The sequence below is a fragment of the Hyla sarda genome, chromosome 6 (genome assembly GCF_029499605.1).
Source record: "Hyla sarda isolate aHylSar1 chromosome 6, aHylSar1.hap1, whole genome shotgun sequence".
NCBI lineage: Eukaryota > Metazoa > Chordata > Amphibia > Anura > Hylidae > Hyla > Hyla sarda.
Genome location: NC_079194.1, coordinates 176,766,349 through 176,788,077, shown reverse-complemented (window position 1 = coordinate 176,788,077; position 21,729 = coordinate 176,766,349). Strand labels below are relative to the sequence as shown.

Below are 21,729 nucleotides of genomic sequence, written 5' to 3'. Positions count from 1 at the left end.
CCTGTTTAACCAGGCATCTACAGGTACCAAAAAACCTAATCAACAATGATAGTCTGGGGCGAGTCCGCGGCAGAATGGGAAATTTTGTGGTGGAATGGGAGAAAATCTCGAACAGCTACTGGGTATTAAATACTATAAGAGAAGGGTTGCACCTGGAATTTCTCAGTCCCCCGCCAACTCAAGCTAAAAGTGACCGTAAGTCACTCAGGGCCCACAGGCCTATTTGCCTTACAAAAAGTTTTGTCCCTCTTAGAAAAACAAGTGTTAATTCCAGTTCCTCAGGAAGAGATAGGGTTAGGATTTAACTCTACCCTTTTTCTTGTAACAAAACTAGACAATACCTACCATACAATTATAAATCTAAAACCGTTAAACCGGTTCTTAGTCTACCAAAATTTCAAAATGGAGACAGACAGGTCCACAGTAAATTTACTAACAAAAATTGCTTCATGGCCTCTCTAGACTTAAAAGATGCCTACCTCCATATCCCAGTCCATCCAGACTTCCAAAAATTTTAAGGATAGCTATTCAGTTAGATTCAAGTCTTGCTCATCTCCAGTTCAGAGCCCTCCCATTCAGTATAGCCGTAGCTCCCGGGGTATTTACCAAAATAGTGTCCGAGATGGCGGCCCACATACGAGAGGGAGTGGGGACCTTTGTTCTGTACCTGGACAATTTTCTTTTAATAGGACAATCAAAAGGGGAGGTGAAGATGTTACTAGCACATACTATAGCTATCCTAAGAAAGCTAGGATGGATGGGAAAAATCATCTTTAGTTCCAGAAAACAAAAAGCCTTTCCTGGGAATCCTGCTGGATTCAGAACAACAAAAAAAAATTTCTGCCAATTCAAAAGATTAAAAAAACACAGTGAGGGAGGGAGGTAATCAGTCTTCACTCCATCACCATAAGAAAAGGAATGTCACTTCTAGGGCTATTCACTGCAGCAATACAAGCGGTGCCCTGGGCGCATTTGCACTCAAATTTTGCAGGAAAACATTCTCTCTTCTTGGGACGGATCTTTAGAACAGTGGTTCTCAACCTTTTTTTACCTGAGTACCCCTTACAGCCCATTCCCCCAAAAATTGTACCCCCATATTAGAGACATTTTGTAATGATTATAGTACACTGCTCAAAAAAATAAAGGGAACACCTAAACAACACAATGTAACTCCAAGTCTATCACACTTCTGTGAAATCACACTGTCCACTCAGGAAGCTACACTGATTGACAATCAATTTCACATGCTGTTGTGCAAATGGAACAGACAACAGGTGGAAGTTGTAGGCAGTTAGCAAGACACCCTCAATAAAGGAGTGGTTCTGCAGGTGGTGACCACAGACCACTTCTCAGTTCCTATGCTTCCTGGCTGATGTTTTGGTTACTTTTGAATGCTGGCAGTGCTTTTACTCCAGAGGAAGTATGAGATGGAGTCTACAACCCACACAAGTGGCACTGGTAGTGCAGCTCATCCAGGATGGCACATCAATGTGAGATGTGGCAAGAAGGTTTGCTGTGTCTGTCAGCGTAGTGTCCAGAGCATAGAGTCGCTACCAGGAGACAGGCCAGTACATCAGGAAACGTGGAGGAGGCTGTAGAAGGCAACAACCCAGCAGCAGTACCACTACCTCCGCCTTTGTGCAAGGAAGAGCACAGCCAGAGCCCTACAAAATTACCTCCAGCAGGCCACAAATGTGCATGTGTCCCCTCAAACGATCAGACTCCATGAGGGTGGTATGAGGGCCCGACGTCCACACGTGGCGGTTGTGCTTACAGCCCAACACCATGTAGGACTTTTGCCATTTGCCAGAGAACACCAAGATTGACAAATTTGCCACTGGTGCCCTGTGCTCTTCACAGATGAAATCAGGTTCACACTGAGCACATGTGACAGAGTCTGGAGACGTCGTCGAGAACCTTCTGCTGCCTGCAACATCCTCCAGTATGACCGATTTGGCAGTGGGTCAGTAATGGTGTGGGGTGGCATTTCTTTGGGGGGCCGCACAGCCCTCCATGTGCTTGCCAGAGGTAGCCTGACTGCCATTAGGTACTGAAATGAGATTCTCAGATCCCTAGTGAGACCATATGCTGGTGTGGTTGGCCCTGGGTTCCTCCTAATGCAAGACAATGCTAGACCTCATGTGGCTGGAATGTGTCAGCAGTTCTTGCAAGAGGAAGGCATTGATTCTATGGACTGGCCCGCCCATTCCCCAGACCTGAATCTGATTGAGCACATCTGGGACATCATGTCTCGCTCCATCCACCACAGACTGTCCAGGAATTGGCGGATGCTTTAGTCCAGGTCTGGGAGGACATCTCTCAGGAGACCATCTGCCACCTCATCAGGAGCATGCCCAGTTGTTGGAGGGAGGTCATACGGGCACGTGTAGGCCACACACACACTACTGAGCCTCATTTTGTCTTGTTTTAAGGACATTGCATCAAAGTTGGATCAGCCTGTAGTGTGGTTTTCCACTTTGATTTTGAGTGTGACTCCGTATCCAGACCTACATGGGTTGATAAATTTGATTTCCATTGATTCATTTTTGTGTGATTTTGTTGTCTGCACATTCAACTATGTAAAGATGAAAGTATTTCATACTGTTAGTTTATTTATCTAAGATGTGTTATCTTAGTGTTCCCTTTATTTTTTTGAGCAGTGTATAATTCATATGTTTTACTTTCCTCTATAACCGGCCCCCTGTTCCTCTCCCTATCTCCCCAGTCCCTCAATTTACAGGTGACATCTTCTCTAACTGGAGTTGTTTACTTTTCTTTTCTTCACTATATGGCCTAGACCGCCATAGAGATTTCTTCCGTACAAGACTTCTCCACAGAACCAGCCAAACAAAAACTTTTTTGCTCCTTTCTGCAGTACAATACCCACCTGTTTACAAACTCCCCATGTTTATTGTCACACAAAGTAATAATACCCGCTTTGCATCCCCATAATATTGTTAGGCCCCATCTGTGCCCCAAATATTGCTGTAGGCCCCCAAACTGCCCCCATATATAGTTGTAGGCAACCATACTGTCCCGCTTTGGTGCTCCTCTGGTCTGGGGACCTATTGTTATGGCTCACAGCAGTAGATCCCCGGTCTTCAGGGGTAGTGGAGCAACAAAGCTGACGGTAGTTACTGCCCACAGCAGCCCAGTGCCCCCGCTTTGCGTTTGCTGTCCTCCTGCTCCGCTCCTCGGTGCAGTGACGTCAGCCTACCAATTTTTTTTAAGTGGTCCAGACCAGTAACCAGTGGCTGTCATTACTGATTTTTTTTTTTTCAAGTACCCCCTGGAGAACTGCTAAGTACCCCCGGGGGTACTTGTACCCCAGGTTGAGAACACTGCTTTAGAAAATCTACACAAAAAAATGTTTCTATCTCAAAAGACAAAAACATATCCTCTTCTATGGTTGTTAGTAGAAGACAACTTAAGGAAAGGTCTGGACTGGGTAATAGAAGACCCAAAAATACTTACTACAGACACCAGTCCCTGGGAGTGGGGAGTGCATATTGGAGACTCAAATTTTCAGGGTCCTTGGAATTTTGAAGTAAGATTACTCTCAAACGCAAAAGAACTTTTAGCAGTTTATTATGCTCTGACAGAGGCATAACCTCTTAAGGACCCATGACGTACGCGTACGCGAAAAATTTACTGTGTAGAAACGGAAGCCCCCAAAAGTAAAACAAAATGCGTTTTTTTTTATTTTAAATTTTGTCTCACAATTATTTTTTTTTCCGTTTCGTCGTAAATTTTTGGGTAAAATGACTGACGTCATTACAAAGTAGAATTGGTGGCGCAAAAAATAAGCCATCATATGGATTTTTAGGTGCAAAATTGAAAGCGTTATAATTTTTTAAAGGTAAGGAGGAAAAAAATGAAAATGCATAAATGGAAAAAACCCAGGTCCTTAAGGGTCTAAAATCTTTTCAGACAATATTGCCCCCCTCCCCCCGCCTCCTCCTCATTCACAAATGCAGATTGGTACCCAATTCTTTTGTTTTGCAGAAGCTTTTCGTCCTTCCTTATCCGCAGTCCATTTAAAAGGATCTTTAAATGTAAACGCAGTCAGCAACTTCATCAGGGAGAATGGAGACTACATTTTCAGGAAAATATGTGGTCTATGGGGCTGGCCACAAAGTTTTTTTCTACAAGACAAAATCGTCAAGTGGAAAAGTTCTGCTCTCTAGATCCAAAGGACAAACCATGGGCAGAGGACGTATAAATACACCTTTGGAAATGGGATTTAGCCCACGTTTTCCCATCTCTGCAGCTAATTCCAATAGTAATAAAGAAAATCAGAATGGAGCAAGCCCGACAGAACTGTCTCTGTCCGACCCGTGGGTCCTTCCGGAAATACCAGACCTCCTGACCCAGGGCCCTATTTCACATCCTTATGTGAAGAGTCTTCACCTGATGGCCTGGCATTTGATAGGATAATCCTTAGAAGTAAGAGCGTATTTCAGATGCTGTAATAACCACCTTACAGGCCAGTAGATTTACTTCAGAGTCTGGAAAAAAAAATATGTATCTTTCCTTAATGAGCCTTTTTCAGAAAAATCCACTCCTGATATTCCAAAAATTCTAGGTTTGGACAAAGGTTTAAAATTAGCTACTCTAAAGGTGCAGGTTTCATCTTTAGGGCCATTGTATAACACCAAAATTGCAGACCATCCTTGGATAGTTAGATTTTTTTAAAGCAACTAATAGGCTTTCCATTTGTAACTTTCCTAAAGTTCCTTTATGGGATCTGTCTTTAGTTTTAAATGCATTTCTAGCTGAACCCTTTGAGCCTATTGAGTCTATATCTCAAAAAAAATCTGGTCCTTAAAACAGTCTTATTAGTAGCAGTCACTACCGCCAGGAGGGTAGGAGATTGGTCAGCCTTGTCTAGTATAGAAACGCACACTAAAGTTTTAGACAATAGTATTATTTTTCTTCCTGATCCTGCTTAGCTTCCGAAGGTAGTTTCTACCTTTCATGTGTCCCAAGATATTGTGTTATCATTCTTTTCTGCTAGCCCCTCAAGAAATCCTTTAATTCCCTAGATTTTAGAAGATATGTCCTCCAGTATTTTGATAGGACTAGAGAGTTTAGAAAATCTAACGCTCTTTTTGTTCAGTTCGCAGGTAAAGATAAAGGGAAAAAGGCAAGTAGTAATACTCTGTCTAGCTTACTTAGTGTCAGGTGTTGCTCCCCCTGTAGGGCATAGGGCCCATTCAACTAGACCTATAGCTGCCTCTTGGGCTGAAAGAAGAGGTGCTTCTATAGACCAGATCTGCAGAGCAGCCACCTGGTCTTCAAATACTTTTTTTTCGTCACTACAGGGTGAACGTTGGCACCTCTTCTCTTTCTTTTGGTCACAAAGTTTTGCAATCTGTTATCCCACCCTAATGGTTTTTCTCTGATATTTCTCAGGTAGTGCTGTCATGGCGACTGAAAAAGCCATTAATTACTCACCGGTAATTCCCCGAGCCATGACAGCACCAGGGCATTCCCACCCTATATTATCTGTGTGTTTTCTTGCACTTGGTGGGTTTTCACTACTTTTGGTGTTTAATTGATATTTTATTGTGAATGTTTATTAACCCATTCCCGCAGACTGACTTATATAAACGTCAGGTTATGCTGGTAGTTTGCGCATCCTGCCGTTTATATAAGTCATATAGTTAACCCGGTGATGTGCGGCATCGCACGGGTTAACAGGCAGAATTCCTGCTGTTACCAGCGGGAGACAAATTTTGCAACTCCCCCCCCCCCAGGACATCTGTGAATGGTACTGGTCAGCGATCACTGTGATTGGTCCCTGTGGACCAATCGTTATTGAAAGAGCTTTATTGTCCGCTCAGTCATTACAAGTCATACGATAAATTACAATCACACAAAGCGTGACAGTACAATACACAGCAAAGGTTCCCTAAGCTATACATCACACATCATGCCACTCTAACACTCCGTTCAATCCAGTAATAGAAAAGCACAAGAAATCGAAAAACTAAATAATACAATGTGTGATCAGGGTAGGGGCGTGGGCGACTATGTGGGGGTAGGGAGGGGGCGGATCACAGGGCCAAACTGCTGGGTTGTATCTACAAGGGGACATGGGGGAAGGAGAGGGGTCTTCACTCCTCTTCTTCATCGACGGCCGGGCTGTCCAAGATGGAATAGTCTTTGAGCAGGCTCCTGATGAACCTGCGGCAGTCCCGGACGGACATGTTCTCCCTGTTGATCACGAGGCGGTTCCTGGCAAGCCACACAGCATCCTTACAACAGTTCATAAGGCGCCAGGCCTCCTGGATGTCCTCCACGTCGTGGGTCCCAGGGAACAGACCGTAAAGCACCGAATGGTACGATAGGCAGTTCCTGGGTACAGAGTCTCGGAGTTCCTGTTCCTGGGCGTCCAACAGACCCTGCACAAAGGGGCACTGCCAAAACACGTGCAAAGATGTTTCCTCCACATAGGGGCACCGGGGGCAGTACCGGGTTCTGCACAGGTCGAGTGCGTGCATGAATGACCTGAGAGACAGGCCTCCCTTGATGGCCATCCACGACAAGTCCATATGTCCATTGGTAAGGCACTTTGAGCGCCCTTTAGTCCAGACCGTCTCTGCCGTGGCTGCGGGGAGCCCCGGAATAGTCTCCAACAAGTCCTTAGCTCGGATGAGCTTGTAGATTGTCTTCAGCTTCCATAGGTCAGGTTTCAGTCCTTCCAGCTGGTGCTTCCTCCCATAGAAACAGGGAGTGTTCAAGTTGTAAGGGATGGAACTGTCCCACTTTACCCAGCCCAGCTGTCTCCAGAGGGGGATGAGGAACAAGCGTGACATGGACCTGCTCGCTGAGCCAGTCTGTTCAACAAGAGTTCACTGCACGCTGACACATGCAAAGGAGGCCCTCAGCAGAGTGGGGATATCGGGTATTCCCTTCCCACCCTTGCGGGGCTCCTTGTACATCACAGTCCGCTTGACTCTGTCCGGTGGCATGGGGAGGCCAGTCAATACTTCACTCCGCAGAACCAGTGTTTTGCCCTCCATAGAGAGCTTTCTGGAGCTCCATAGTCCAATCTTAGAGTTCTTCTTTCCTAGTCGGCTTGCCAAGACTTAAGGGTTGCTCCTTCCTTCCCGAACCAGACTCCCAGAATTTGGATGAAGTCTGGTTTAACAGTAAAGGGGAAGGGGGCAGAAGAAGCCAGGTGGCACTCACTGAAGAGCATAGCTTCCGACTTCCCGCAGTTGACTTTTGCCCCTGAAGCTTTGCCGAAGTCCTCGCAGGTCTGCACGAGTGCAGTAACCGAATGCTGGTCAGCGCAGAAGACGGTCACGTCGTCCATGTAGAGCGAGCACTTGACCTCCTAGCGATCTGGCCTGGTGCGGTGATCCCTCTGATCTCTCCATTTTGCCGGATAGTGTCAGCGAAGAACTCTATAACACAAACAAAAAGAAGAGGTGAAAGAGGGCAGCCTTGACTAACCCCTGAAAGGATTGGAAAGGGGTTAGTCTTCCGGCCGTTCACCAACACCGTGCTGTAAATATCAAAGTGCATGACATTAACAAAAGAGAAAAACATCTTCCCCAGACCCAGCCTGCGCAAAGCCCTGCCCATGAAAGCGTGGGAGACACGGTCAAACGCCTTCTCCTGATCCAAACTTACCAGGGCGGCGGGTGCACGACGGTCCTGGATGTAATAGACCGTGTCTCTCACAAGGGCAAGGCTGTCAGCAATCCTGCGACCAGGAATGCCACAGGTCTGGTCCGGATGGACGATCTGCCCGATGATTTCAGCCTGTTGGCCAGCACCTTGGCGAGGATCTTGTAGTCCACGTTCAGGAGAGAGATGGGACACCCCCTTCCTCTTATACAAGATAATGATCATCCCTTCCCTCAATGACTGAGGCATACTGCCCCCCACCACCATCTCCTTGTACACCTCCAACAGGTCCGGACAGATTAGGTCATCCAGCGCTACATAGAGCTCGGCCGGGAGACCGTCACTGCCCGTGGTCCTGCTGGGCTTAAAGGATATAGCGGCAGAGAGCATCTCCCCCACTGTCAAGAGATCGTCCATAGCCGCCTCACCTGCTGGATCAAAAACGTTAATGATACCTGACAGGAACCTCTTGGCGGCTTCGTGGTCGGATGACTTGGGGGCGTAGAGGTTGCTGTAGAAGTTGGAGATGACCCCCATCACCACCTCCTTGCCCCTCCTCATGTGTCCGGTCTCATCTCACAGTTCAGTCAGGGGAGTGTGGCCAGTATTGAGCTTCCTGAAAAAGAAAGAGTTACACTTCTCACCCTTTTCAAGGTTCTCCACCTTGGAACAAAAGACGATTCGCTTGGATTCCTCCTCAAAGTGCCTTTTCAAGCTCTTTTTGGTCTCCTTTAGCTCCTCCCTGACATCCCAGCCGCACTGGAGCAGGTCTTGCAGTGAGCACAGCTCGCGCTGCAGCCTCCTGAAGGCCCACTTCTTCTCACACGCCTGTTGTCTGCCTTTTGCCTGAAAGAAACAACGAAACTCGACTTTAACATATTCCCACCAATCATTGATGCAGTTAAAACAGACATTTGTCATTACGCCATACAAGGTACGCATCCCTAAGTTCCTCCATGACCTCCCTCTGCTCCAACAGGGCACAATTCAACTTCCAGGAGCCTGGGCCTGGTGGGAATCCATGGCCCAGAGTCCCCCGAAATCGAATGGCCCTGTTGAGAAGAAGCAGGGGACAATAGAGTACGACACCTTTCTAACTGCTCTCGAAGTGAATATGAAGTCTATCCGAGAACGGAGCGAGCCATCGGGGCGGCTCCACGTATAGTTAACGGAGCCATTCCCGATGGACCCAACAATGTCCTGCAAGGATGTCTCTGTCACCATCTTGATCAGCAGCTTAGACGTCACATCAAGATTGGCGGATGAGCCAGAACTGCACCCGTCCACATCAATGGGGCAGTTGAAGTCACCACCCAACACTACTGCCCTAGGGGTGGCGAGCTGAGCCTGCAGGGCCTGGAGAACCTCCAGTCAGACATTCTTCTCAGGGGAGGCATACACGTTGATAAGCCGCACGGGCTCACCCGCCCAGGAACCGTCTGCGACAAGAAGTCTGCCACATACGAGGCTGTCTCCACGGTGGAAGGGGCAGGGGTGGGCCGGGATGGGCTGCAGGGGCACGAGGGGCAAGAGTGGTGGCTTTCGCCTTCTCACCCTCCTTGGTCGGCTTGGCTTTCTGTGCCGCTTGCTCCGGAGCTGGGGCTGGCTTCGATGCTTTCGCTGCCACAGATGCCCATGATCTCTCCCTCTGGGAGCAGTCCTTGTAGCTGTGGGCCGCCAGTCTGCAGAGGTTGCAGGTCTTGGGGCAATCCTTGGTCATGTGACTTGTCACTCGGCAAAACCTGCAGGCATCTTCCTTACAGTCCTTGCCCTCGTGGCCCAGCTTGCCACATCTCCTGCAGGTCTGCGGCATGTCCGGGTAGAAGATAAGTCCTGTGGAGTTGCCCAAGGAGAATGCCAGTGGCAGATGCTGTAGTCCATCTGGAGAGGCAGAGTCCTTGTTAAGTCTGACAACCACAGACCACTTGCAGGTCCAATATCCAAGAGAGTTCAGGATGTGGGTGGGCTCCTTCACCACAGTGCAGAAGCGCCTGTGGACCAGTCACAATGATCGCTGACTTGGGGGTTAAAGTTCAGATCCCCGCTCTGCCTGCACCCAGAAGTTCAGGCAGATCGAGGGAAGATGTTCCCGAGAGCTGCGGGGACCGGCGCAGGCAGCGGGGACCAGCAGCAGGCAGGTGGAGGAGGCAGTGGCGGCATCAAAGGCAGCAGTGAAGATCAAAGTGATCTTCACTGCAGCTTCTAGGAGTTTAAAAACTACAGCTCCCAGTATGCCCAGACAGGCTTTGGCTGTCCAGGCATGCTGGAAGTTGTAGTTTTGCAACATCTGGAGGGCCACAGTTTGGAGACCACTGTGCAGTGGTCTCCAATCTGTGCTCTTCCAGATGTTGCAAAACTACAACTCTTAGCATGCCCAGACAGTCCAGGCATGCTGGGAGTTGTAGTTCTGTGACATCTGGCCCTTCAGATGTTGCCCAACTAAAACTCCCAGCATGCCTGGCCAGTCTGGGCATGCTTGGAGTTGAAGTTATGCAACATCTGGAGGACTACAGTTTGGACACCGCTACGCAGTGGTCTCCAAACTGTTCTCCTCCAGTTGTTGCAAAACTACAATTCCCAGCAGGCCCTTCGGCTGTCTGGGCATGCTGGGAGTTGTAGATTTGCAACAAATGGAGGCACACTGGTTGGGAAACACTGTCTGTTTCCTAACTCAGTGTTTCCCAACCCGTGTGCCTCCAGCTGTTGCAAAACTATAACTCCCAGCATGTACTGACAGACCATGCATGCTGGGAGTTGTAGTTTAGCAAAAGCTGGAGGCACACAGGTTGGAAAACACTGAGTGGAAAACACTCCAGCTGTTGCATAACTACAACCCCCAGCATGCACGGACAGCCAAAGGGCATGCTGGAAGTTGTAGTAATATGCCTCTAGCTCTTGCATAACTACAAGTCCCAACATGCCCTTCTGCTGTCACTGCATGCTGAGAGTTGTAGTTTTGCAACAGCTGGAGATTTGCCTCCCCCCCCCCCATGTGAATGTACATGGTACATTCACATGAGCGGGGGTTTACAGCGAGTTTCTCACTGCAAGTTTGAGATGCAGCAAATTTTAAGCAGCAGCTCTAACTCCCAGTGGGAAACTCACTGTGAACCCCCGCCAGTGTGAATGTAACCTAAAATCACTACACTACACAAAATAAATAGTAAAACACTACATATACACATACCCCTACACAGTTCCCTCCCCTCGCCCCCCCCCCAATAAAAATGAAAAACATCTGGTACGGCACTGTTTCCAAAATGGAGCCTCCAGCTGTTGCAAAACAACAACTCACAGTATTGCCGGACAGCCTTTGACTATCCAGGCATGCCGGGGAGTTTTGCAACAGCTTGAGGCACCCTGTTTGGGAATCACTGGCATAGAATGCCCCTATGTCCACCCCTATGCAATCCCTAATTTAGTCCTCAAATGCGCATGGCGCTCTCTCACTTCGGAGCCCTGTCTCAAGGAAACAGTTTAGGGACACATATGGGGTATTTCCGTACTCGGGAGAAATTGCACTACAAATTGTGGGGGTCTTTTTCTCCTTTTACCCCTTATGAAAAGGAAATGTTGGGGGCTACACCAGCTTGTTAGAGTAAAAAAATAAAACATTTTACACTAACATACTGGTGTTGCCCCATTGTTTTTATTTTCACAAGCGTTAAAAGGAAAAAAAGACCCCCAAAAATTTTAACGCAATTTTTCCTGAGTACGGAAATACCCCATATGTGGGCGTAAAATGCTCTGCGGGCTGCGGGTGCACAACATGGCTCAGGAGTGAGAGCACACAATGTAGATTTGAGGCCTAAATTGGGGATTTGCACAGGGGTGGCTGATTTTACAGCGGTTCTGACATAAACGCAAAAAAATAAATAACCACATGTGACCCCATTTTGGAAACTACACCCCTCACGGAACGTAACAAGGGGTATAGTGAGCTTTAACACCCCACAGGTGTTTTACGAATTTACGTTAAAGTTTGATGGGAAAATGAAGAAAAACTTTTTTTTCACAAAAATGCTGGTGTTACCCTAAATTAGTAAGAACGTATCCCATATGTGGATGTAAAGTGTTCTGCGGGTGAACTACAATGCTCAGAAGAGAAGGAGCGCCATTGGGATTTTGGATAGAAAATTTGTCCGGAGTTCAAGGCCACGTGTGTTTACAAAGCCCCCATAGTGCCAGAACAATGGACCCCCCCCCCCCCCATTTTGGAAACTACATCCCTCACGGAATGTAATAAGGGGTACAGTGAGCATTTACGTCCCACAGGTGTCTGACAGATTTTTGGAACAGTGGTCAGTGAAAATGAAAAAATTAATTTTTCATTTGCACAGCCCACTGTTCCAAGGATCTGTCAAAAGCCAGTGGGGTATAAATGCTCACTGCACCCCTTATTAAATTTTGTGGGGGGTGTAGTTTCCAAAATGGGGTCACATGTGGCGGGGTCCACTGTTCTGGCACCACGGTGGGCTGTGTAAATGCACAAGGCCCCTGGCTTCTATTCCAGCCAAATTCATTCTCCATAAGCTCAATGGCGCTTTTTCTCTTCTGATCATTGTAATTCGCCAGCAGAGCACTTTTAGTCCACACATGGGGTATTTCCATACTCAGAAGAAATGGGGTTACAAATTTTGGGGGGCATTTTCTCCTATTACCCCTTGTAGAAATGTAAAATTTTGGGAAAAACCAGCATTTTAGTGAGAAAAAATAAATTCATGTACACGTACAAAGTGGTCAAACACCTGTGGGGTGTTAAGGCTCACTGGACCCCTTGTTATGTTCCCTGAGGGGTGTAGTTTCCAAAATAGTATGCCATGTGGGGGGTTTCTTGCTGTTCTGGCACCATAGGGGCTTCCTAAATGTGGCATGCCCCCCAAAAACCATTTCAGAAAAATTCACTCTCCAAAATCCTATTGTCGCTCCTTCCCTTCTGAGCCTTGTAGTGCACCCACAGTACACTTGACATACACATATGAGGTATTTCCTTACTCGAGAGAAATTGGGTTACAAATTTTAGGAAGATTTTTCTCCTTTTACCCCTTGTAAAAATTCAAAAACTGGGTCTACAAGAACATGCGAGTGGAAAAAAGGAAGATTTTGAATTTTCTCCTTCACTTTGCTGCTATTCCTGTGAAACACCTAAAGGGTTAACACACTTACTGAATGTCATTTTGAATACTTTGATGGGTGCAGTTTTTATAATGGGGTCATTTGTGGTTTATTTCTAATATGAAGACCCCTCAAATCCACTTCAAAACTGAACTGGTCCCTTAAAAATTCTGATTTAGAAAATTTTGTGAAACATTGGAAAATTGCTGCTATACTTTGAAGCCCTCTGATGTCTTCCAAAAGTAACAGCATGTCAACTTAATGATGCAAACACAAAGTAGACATATTGTATATGTGAATCAATATATAATTTATTTGGGATTTCCATTTTCCTTATAAGCAGAGAGTTTCAAAATGAAAAAAAATGCAACATTTTCTAATTTTTCATGAAATTTTGCAACTATCGACGAAATTTTACCACTAACGTAAAGTAGAATATATCACGAAAAAACTATCTCGGAATCAGAATGAAAGGTAAAAGCATCCCAGAGTTATTAATGCTTAAAGTGAGAGTGGTCAGATTTGCAAAAAAGGCCTGCGTCCTTAAGGTGAAAATGAGCTGTGTCCTTAAGGGTTTAATTCTTTTCACTAAAATACTTGTTTTTCCTTAAATTTTACATTTTTACAAGGGGTAATAGGAGAAAATTCCACTAAATTTGTAACATCATTTCTTCTGAGTATGGAAATACCCCATGTGTGGATGTCAAGTGCTCTACTGGCGCACTACAATGCTCAGAAGAGAAGGAGTGCCTTTAAGCTTTTGGAGAGAGAATTTACAAAGCTCCCCGTGGTGCCAGAACAGTGGACCCCCCCCCCACGTGACCTCCCTCACAGAATTTAATAAGGGGTACAGTGAGCATTTACACCCCACTGGCGCTTGACATATCTTTGGAACAGTGGGCTGTGCAAATGGAAAATTTTATTTTTCATTTTCACGGACCACTGTTCCAAAAATCTGTCAGACACCTGTGAGGTGTAAATGCTCACTGCACCCCTTATTACGAGGGGTGTAGTTTCCAAAATGGGGTCACATGTGGGGGGGTCCATTGTTCTGGCACTATGGGAGCTTTGTAAACACACATGGGCTTCAATTCTGGATAAATTTTCTCTTCAAAAGCCCAATGGCGCTCCTTCTCTTCTGAGCATTGTAGTTCGCCCGCAGAGCACTTTATATCCAAATATGGCATATGTTCTTACTCAGAAGAAATTGGGTTTCAAATTTTGGGGGGCTTTTTCCTATTTACCCTTGTAAAAATAAAAAATTTAGGGTAACACCAGCATTTTAGTAAAAACATTTTTTTTTTCATTTTCCCATCCAACTTCAACGAAAATTCGTCAAACACCTGTGGGGTATTAAGGCTCACTATACCCCTTGTTACGTTCCGTAGGGGGTGTAGTTTCCAAAATGGGGTCTCATGTGGGTATTTATTTTTTTGTGTTTATGTCAGAACATAACAGAACATGTAAAATCAGCCACAGCCACCCCTGTGCAAATCACCAATTTAGGCCTCAAATGTACATAGTGCGCTCTCACTCCTGAGCCTTGTTGTGCGCCCGCAGAGCATTTTACGCCCACATATGGGGTATTTCCGTACTCAGGAGAAATTGCGTTACAAAATGATGGGGGTCATTTTTTCCTTTTACCTAACGTGAAAAAAAAAAAAAGTACGGGGCAACACCAGCATGTTAGTGTAAAAATGTTTTCTTTTTTTTAACACTAACAGGCTGGTGTAGACCCCAACTTTTCCTTTTCATAAGGGGTAAGAGGAGAAAAAGTCCCCCAAAATTTGTAACGCAATAGCTCCTGCGTATGTAAATACCCCATATGTGTCCCTAAACTGTTTCCTTGAAATACGACAGGTCTCTGAAATGAGAGAGCTGTTGCTAAACTCCCAGCTTGCCTGGACAGTCAGTGGCTGTCCGGAAATGCTGGGAGTTGTTGTTTTGCAACAGCTGGAGGCTCCGTTTTGGAAACACTGCCGTACAATACGTTTTTCATTTTATTGGGGGGGGGGGGGGGGACAGTGTAAGGGGGTGTATATGTAGTGTTTTACCCTTTATTATTTGGTAGTGTAGTGTTTCTAGGGTACATTCACACAGGCAAGGGTTACAGTGAGTTTACCGCTATGAGTTTGCGCTGCAAAGGAAAATTTGCTGCAGCTCAAACTTGAAGCAGGAAACTCACTGTAAACCTGCCTGTGTGAATGTACCCTGTACATTCACATGGGGGACAAACCTCCAGCTGTTGCAAAACTACAACTCCCAGCATGCACTGACAGACCATGCATGCTGGGAGTTGTACTTTTGCAACAGCTGGAGAGACACTGGGTGGAAAACCTTCAGTTAGGTTCTGTTACCTAACTCAGTATTTTCCAACCAGTGTGCATCCAGCTGTTGCAAAACTACAACTCCCAGCATTTACTGATCGCCGAAGGGCATGCTGGGAGATGTAGTTATGCAACAGCTGGAGGTACGCAACTACAACTCCGAGCATGCCGAGACAGCTGTTTGCTGTTTGGGCATGCTGGGAGTTGAAGATTTGCAAGATCTGAAGGGCCACAGTTTAGAGACCACAGCACAGTGATGTCCAAACATTGGCCCTCCAGATGTTGCAAAACTACAAATCCCAGCATGCACAGACAGAAAACTGCTGTGTGGGCATGCTGGGAGTTGTAGTTTTGCAAGATCTAGAGGGCCAGTGGTCTCCAAACTGTAGCCCTCCAGATGTTGCTAGGCAACTACTCACCGGCTTCCGTAGTCTGCACCAGGGAGCCGCACGTCATCGTTACCCGCTGCCGCCGATCGCAGGTAAGGGACCTCCACCACTGCCAGTCACACTACAGTTCCCCCGTTCTGCCCGGATTCCTACACCGTTCACCTTATTTGGATGTAAATACCCTCAAATTAAAGCTGACAGTCTGCAGTTAAAGCAAATCTTGTTCATTTAATTTCAAATCCATTGTGGTAGTGTATAGAGCCAAAAATGTTAGAATTGTGTCCATGTCCCAATATTTATGGACCTGACTGTACATGTTTGTAGTGGGGAACTGCAAATACAATTAATGTTTTGACTCACGCCTAAAGAAAACGTATTGAACATTTCTATTGTTTCCAAACTGTTATAGTACAGATACATTTTGGGTTTCATATTACACTTAGAGCTACTAGCTACCAACTTGGTCTCTACTGAACCTAACTTGATCTCCAAAGTGCTCTATGAGGACTGAAGTTCAGTAAACCACAGTGGAACCTGCTATGAAACTGATCTAAAAGGCATTGTAATGTTCTCTCCCCACACAAAAAGATCTATATACTTTTCAATCTATGCCCAATGCACTGGAATATCTGATAATCTGGCACATAACAAATTGTATTGATCTACGACATTAAATAGGTTATCCAGGATAGTGAAAGTATAACAGCTTTCTTCTAGAAACAGTGCCACTCTTGTCCCCAGGTTTTGTGTGGAATTACAACTTTGCTTTGTTCACTTCAAAGGAATGCGGCTCCAATACCACACACAACCTAAAGACAAGTGGCGCTGTTTCTAGAAGAAAGCAGCTTTGTTTTTCCTATTAAGTAGTAGAAAAAGTTTTATCCTGTTTTAGTCAAAACAAAAGTCCTCGATATCAAATCTAAAAAAATGTGTTTTTAGTTAAAGCAAAAGAGAACATTTACATGTTTTGGGGGTAGACTCCCCCTTTCTCAGATTAAGGAATCCGAAGAAGGGAGAGGCTGCCGTGAAATGCGTCATTTTTTGTTTTGCAAATACGGACCTTGCTAAAAGCTCCTTATACACCTGGGTAATATATGAGGTGCTAGTTCTCTATTCGGTTAATGTGGTTTTTGTAATCCTGGACACATTCATGTCATGCACAGCTGCCAGTTCTCTGTGATAGTGTGTGACATATATGGAAATAGTGTTCTGAACCTCCAAGAAAAGAAGAACCTGGGGTTACTAGAGGCCATGGTAAGTCACTTATGGCAAATGGGATAGCCAAACCATCATTATATTGTGTGTGACAAAGTCCATTATAAAAGGCAGTGCTGCAAATGTTACTGCTGACCAGCCCCTTACCTACTACGAGTGTAATGATTAACCAGATGACTGAAAAGGACATGTGCCCTGACAGCCTAACTTTACACTGCCCAGGTCCCGCCTTTTACGTCACGTGAAGGGCAAGGTAAACGTAGTGGGTAACATGCCAGGAGTAAAGATGGCGACGGTGGACGACTTAATTTGCGGTATACAGTGTACGCAAAGTGGGTGGGGCTATTTTATTGGATTGGTGGTGCAAGTGTCAGCCTCCATGTGATTTGGTGAGCACACCTCGCTGTCATACCACTAGGGGGCGGGGACGCCAGGGATTGGCTGGACGTCTGTTGGCTGTCAGTCGTTCTGCAAGCCGTGGAAATGGACGGCCAGAGACCGGGTCCGGTCATCGGACCCAACGGGGAGGGCGGGCCTGAATCCAACCGGCCCAGTACCGGTACAAGGGGAGCGGTTGTGCGAGTGCTTAAGGTGGGCGTCTGCCATTGGTGGTAGTTGGGTGCATGGACTGTGTGATGGAGAGCAGTGGTCAGGTGACACACTATGGCAATGGCCAGTCTACCTACAGCGCCCCATACCGGTGCACAGGTGTCATCTCATGCGATCTGTATACATATGTATAGAGTAACTGCTCTATACTGTATACCTCCATGTCTGTACTTTGTATATGTATATAGGTGCATCCTCTTCTATAGACTTGTCTATCCTGTGCCTGTATACAGGTGTATCCTCTTATCCTCTTCTATAGACCTCTCTGTCTATACTGTGTCTGTATACAGGTGTATCCTCTTCTATAGACTTGTCTATCCTGTGTCTGTATACAGGTGTATCTTCTTATCCTCTTCTATAGACCTGTCTATACTGTGTCTGTATACAGGTGTATCCTCTTCTATAGACCTGTCTATACTGTGCCTGTATACAGGTGTATCCTCTTATCCTCTTCTATAGACCTGTCTATCCTGTGCCTGTATACAGGTGTATCCTCTTCTATAGACCTGTCTATACTGTGTCTATATACAGGTGTATCCTCTTCTATAGACCTGTCTATACTGTGTCTGTATATAGGTGTATCCTCTTCTATAGACCTGTCTATACTGTGTCTGTATATAGGTGTATCCTCTTCTATAGACCTGTCTATACTGTGTCTGTATACAGGTGTATCCTCTTCTATAGACCTGTCTATACTGTGTCTGTATACAGGTGTATCCTCTTCTAAAGACCTATCTATCCTGTGCCTGTATACAGGTGTATCCTCTTATCCTCTTCTATAGACCTGCCTATCCTGTGTCTGTATATAGGTGTATCCTCTTCTATAGACCTCTCTGTCTATCCTGTGTCTGTATACAGGTGTATCCTCTTCTATAGACCTGTCTATACTGTGTCTGTATATAGGTGTATCCTCTTCTATAGACCTCTGTCTATACTGTGTCTGTATACAGGTGTATCCTCTTCTATAGACTTGTCTATCCTGTGTCTGTATACAGGTGTATCTTCTTATCCTCTTCTATAGACCTGTCTATACTGTGTCTGTATACAGGTGTATCCTCTTCTATAGACCTGTCTATACTGTGCCTGTATACAGGTGTATCCTCTTATCCTCTTCTATAGACCTGTCTATCCTGTGCCTGTATACAGGTGTATCCTCTTCTATAGACCTGTCTATACTGTGTCTATATACAGGTGTATCCTCTTCTATAGACCTGTCTATACTGTGTCTGTATATAGGTGTATCCTCTTCTATAGACCTGTCTATACTGTGTCTGTATATAGGTGTATCCTCTTCTATAGACCTGTCTATACTGTGTCTGTATACAGGTGTATCCTCTTCTATAGACCTGTCTATACTGTGTCTGTATACAGGTGTATCCTCTTCTAAAGACCTATCTATCCTGTGCCTGTATACAGGTGTATCCTCTTATCCTCTTCTATAGACCTGCCTATCCTGTGTCTGTATATAGGTGTATCCTCTTCTATAGACCTCTCTGTCTATCCTGTGTCTGTATACAGGTGTATCCTCTTCTATAGACCTGTCTATACTGTGTCTGTATATAGGTGTATCCTCTTCTATAGACCTCTCTGTCTATCCTGTGTCTGTATGCAGGTGTATCCTCTTCTATAGACCTCTCTGTCTATACTGTGTCTGTATATAGGTGTATCCTCTTCTATAGACCTCTCTGTCTATACTGTGTCTGTATATAGGTGTATCCTCTTCTATAGACCTCTCTGTCTATACTGTGCCTGTATATAGGTGTATCCTCTTCTATAGACCTCTCTGTCTATACTGTGCCTGTATATAGGTGTATCCTCTTCTATAGACCTCTCTGTCTATACTGTGCCTGTATATAGGTGTATCCTCTTCTATAGACCTCTCTGTCTATACTGTGCCTGTATATAGGTGTATCCTCTTCTATAGACCTCTATGTCTATACTCTGTCTGTATATAGGTGTACTCTCTTCTATAGACCTCTGTGTCTGTATATAGGTGTATCCTCTTCTGTATACCTCTCTGTCTGTACTGTGCCTGTATATAGGTGTATCCTCTTCTATATACCTCTCTGTCTGTACTGTGCCTGTATATATAGGTGTATCCTCTTCTATAGACCTCTCTGTCTGTACTGTGTCTGTATATAGGTGTATCCTCTTCTATAGACCTCTCTGTCTATACTGTGTCTGTATATAGGTGTATCCTCTTCTATAACCCTCCCTGTCTATACTGTGTCTGTATACAGGTGTATCCTCTTCTATATACCTCTCTGTCTATACTGTGTCTGTATATAGGTGCCAGTCTACCTACAGCGCCCCATACCGGTGCACAGGTGTCATCTCATGCGATCTGTATACATATGTACAGAGTAACTGCTCTATACTGTATACCTCCATGTCTGGACTTTGTATATGTATACAGGTGAATCCTCTTCTATTGATCTGTCTATACTGTGTCTGTATACAGGTGCATCCTCTTATCCTCTTCTATAGACCTCCATGTCTATACTGTGTATGTATATAGGTCTATCCTCTTCTATAGACCTCTCTGTCTATACTGTGTCTGTATATAGGTGTATCCTCTTCTATAGACCTCCGTGTCTGTATATAGGTGCATCCTCTTCTATAGACTTCTCTGTCAATCCTGTGTCTGTATATAGGTGTATCATCTTTTATAGACCTCTCTGTCAATCCTGTGTCTGTATACAGGTGTATCCTCTTCTATAGACCTCTGTCTATACTGTGTCTGTATATAGGTGTATCCTCTTCTATAGACCTCTCTGTCTATACTGTGTCTGTATACAGGTGTATCCTCTTCTATAGACCTGTCTATACTGTGTCTGTATATAGGTGCATCCTCTTCTATAGACATGTCTATCCTGTGCCTGTATACAGGTGTATCCTCTTATCCTCTTCTATAGACCTGTCTATCCTGTGTCTGTATATAGGTGTATCCTCTTCTATAGACCTCTCCCTCTATACTGTGTCTGTATACAGGTGTATCCTCTTCTATAGACCTCCATGTCTATACTGTGTCTGTATATAGGTGTATCCTCTTCTATAGACCTCTCTGTCTATCCTGTGTCTGTATATAGGTGTATCCTCTTCTATAGACCTCTCCCTCTATACTGTGTCTGTATACAGGTGTATCCTCTTCTATATACCTCTCTGTCTATACTGTGTCTGTATATAGGTGCCAGTCTACCTACAGCGCCCCATACCGGTGCACAGGTGTCATCTCATGCGATCTGTATACATATGTACAGAGTAACTGCTCTATACTGTATACCTCCATGTCTGGACTTTGTATATGTATACAGGTGTATCCTCTTCTATTGATCTGTCTATACTGTGTCTGTATACAGGTGTATCCTCTTATCCTCTTCTATAGACCTGTCTATACTGTGTCTGTATATAGGTGCATCCTCTTCTATAGACCTCTCTGTCTATACTGTGTCTGTATACAGGTGTATCCTCTTCTATAGACCTCTCTGTCTATACTGTGCCTGTATATAGGTGTATCCTCTTCTATAGACATCTGTCTATACTGTGTCTGTATATAGGTGTATCCTCTTCTATAGACCTGTCTATACTGTGCCTGTATATAGGTGTATCCTCTTCTATAGACATCTGTCTATACTGTGCCTGTATATAGGTGTATCCTCTTCTATAGACCTCTCTGTCTATACTGTGTCTGTATACAGGTGTATCCTCTTCTATAGACCTGTCTATACTGTGTCTGTATACAGGTGTATCCTCTTCTATAGACCTCTCTGTCTATACTGTGCCTGTATATAGGTGTATCCTCTTCTATAGACATCTGTCTATACTGTGTCTGTATACAGGTGTATCCTCTTCTATAGACCTCTGTCTATACTGTGCCTGTATATAGGTGTATCCTCTTCTATAGACCTCTGTCTATACTGTGTCTGTATATAGGTGTATCCTCTTCTATAGACCTCTCTGTCAATCCTGTGTCTGTATACAGTTGTATCCTCTTCTATAGACCTCTGTCTATACTGTGCCTGTATATAGGTGTATCCTCTTCTATAGACCTCTCTGTCTATACTGTGTCTGTATACAGGTGTATCCTCTTCTATAGACCTCTCTGTCTATACTGTGCCTGTATATAGGTGTATCCTCTTCTATAGACCTCTCTGTCTATACTGTGCCTGTATATAGGTGTATCCTCTTCTATAGACCTCTCTGTCTATACTGTGCCTGTATATAGGTGTACCACAATACCTACTTGGGGAATAAATCCCCTCAGGATAAACCCTGACTAGAAATCCCCCATAAAATATAACTTTTAATTATGCTCATTAAAATAGTGTCCAAACTAGTATGTTGCACATTTATTGCATCTAAATGGCAGTGGTGTGTAAAATTATCAGCACTGTATCCAGTTAAATCCTATAATATCATGAAAATGTCTGCCA

General features: G+C 45.0%; 1 protein-coding gene across 5 annotated transcripts in view; it reads left to right on the top strand.

Annotated features, from left to right (window-relative positions):
- Nucleotides 1–21,729, top strand: part of PHLPP2 (PH domain and leucine rich repeat protein phosphatase 2) — a 56,020-nt gene continuing 34,291 nt past the window's right edge. For 2 of the 5 annotated variants that reach the window (XM_056525856.1, XM_056525857.1), the window contains exon 1: nucleotides 20,386–20,610. In XM_056525856.1, coding sequence (XP_056381831.1) covers nucleotides 20,584–20,610 — 27 coding nt within the window. In that variant the 5' untranslated portion in view covers nucleotides 20,386–20,583. The other 3 variants (XM_056525855.1, XM_056525860.1, XM_056525854.1) reach the window with 3 other exon arrangements.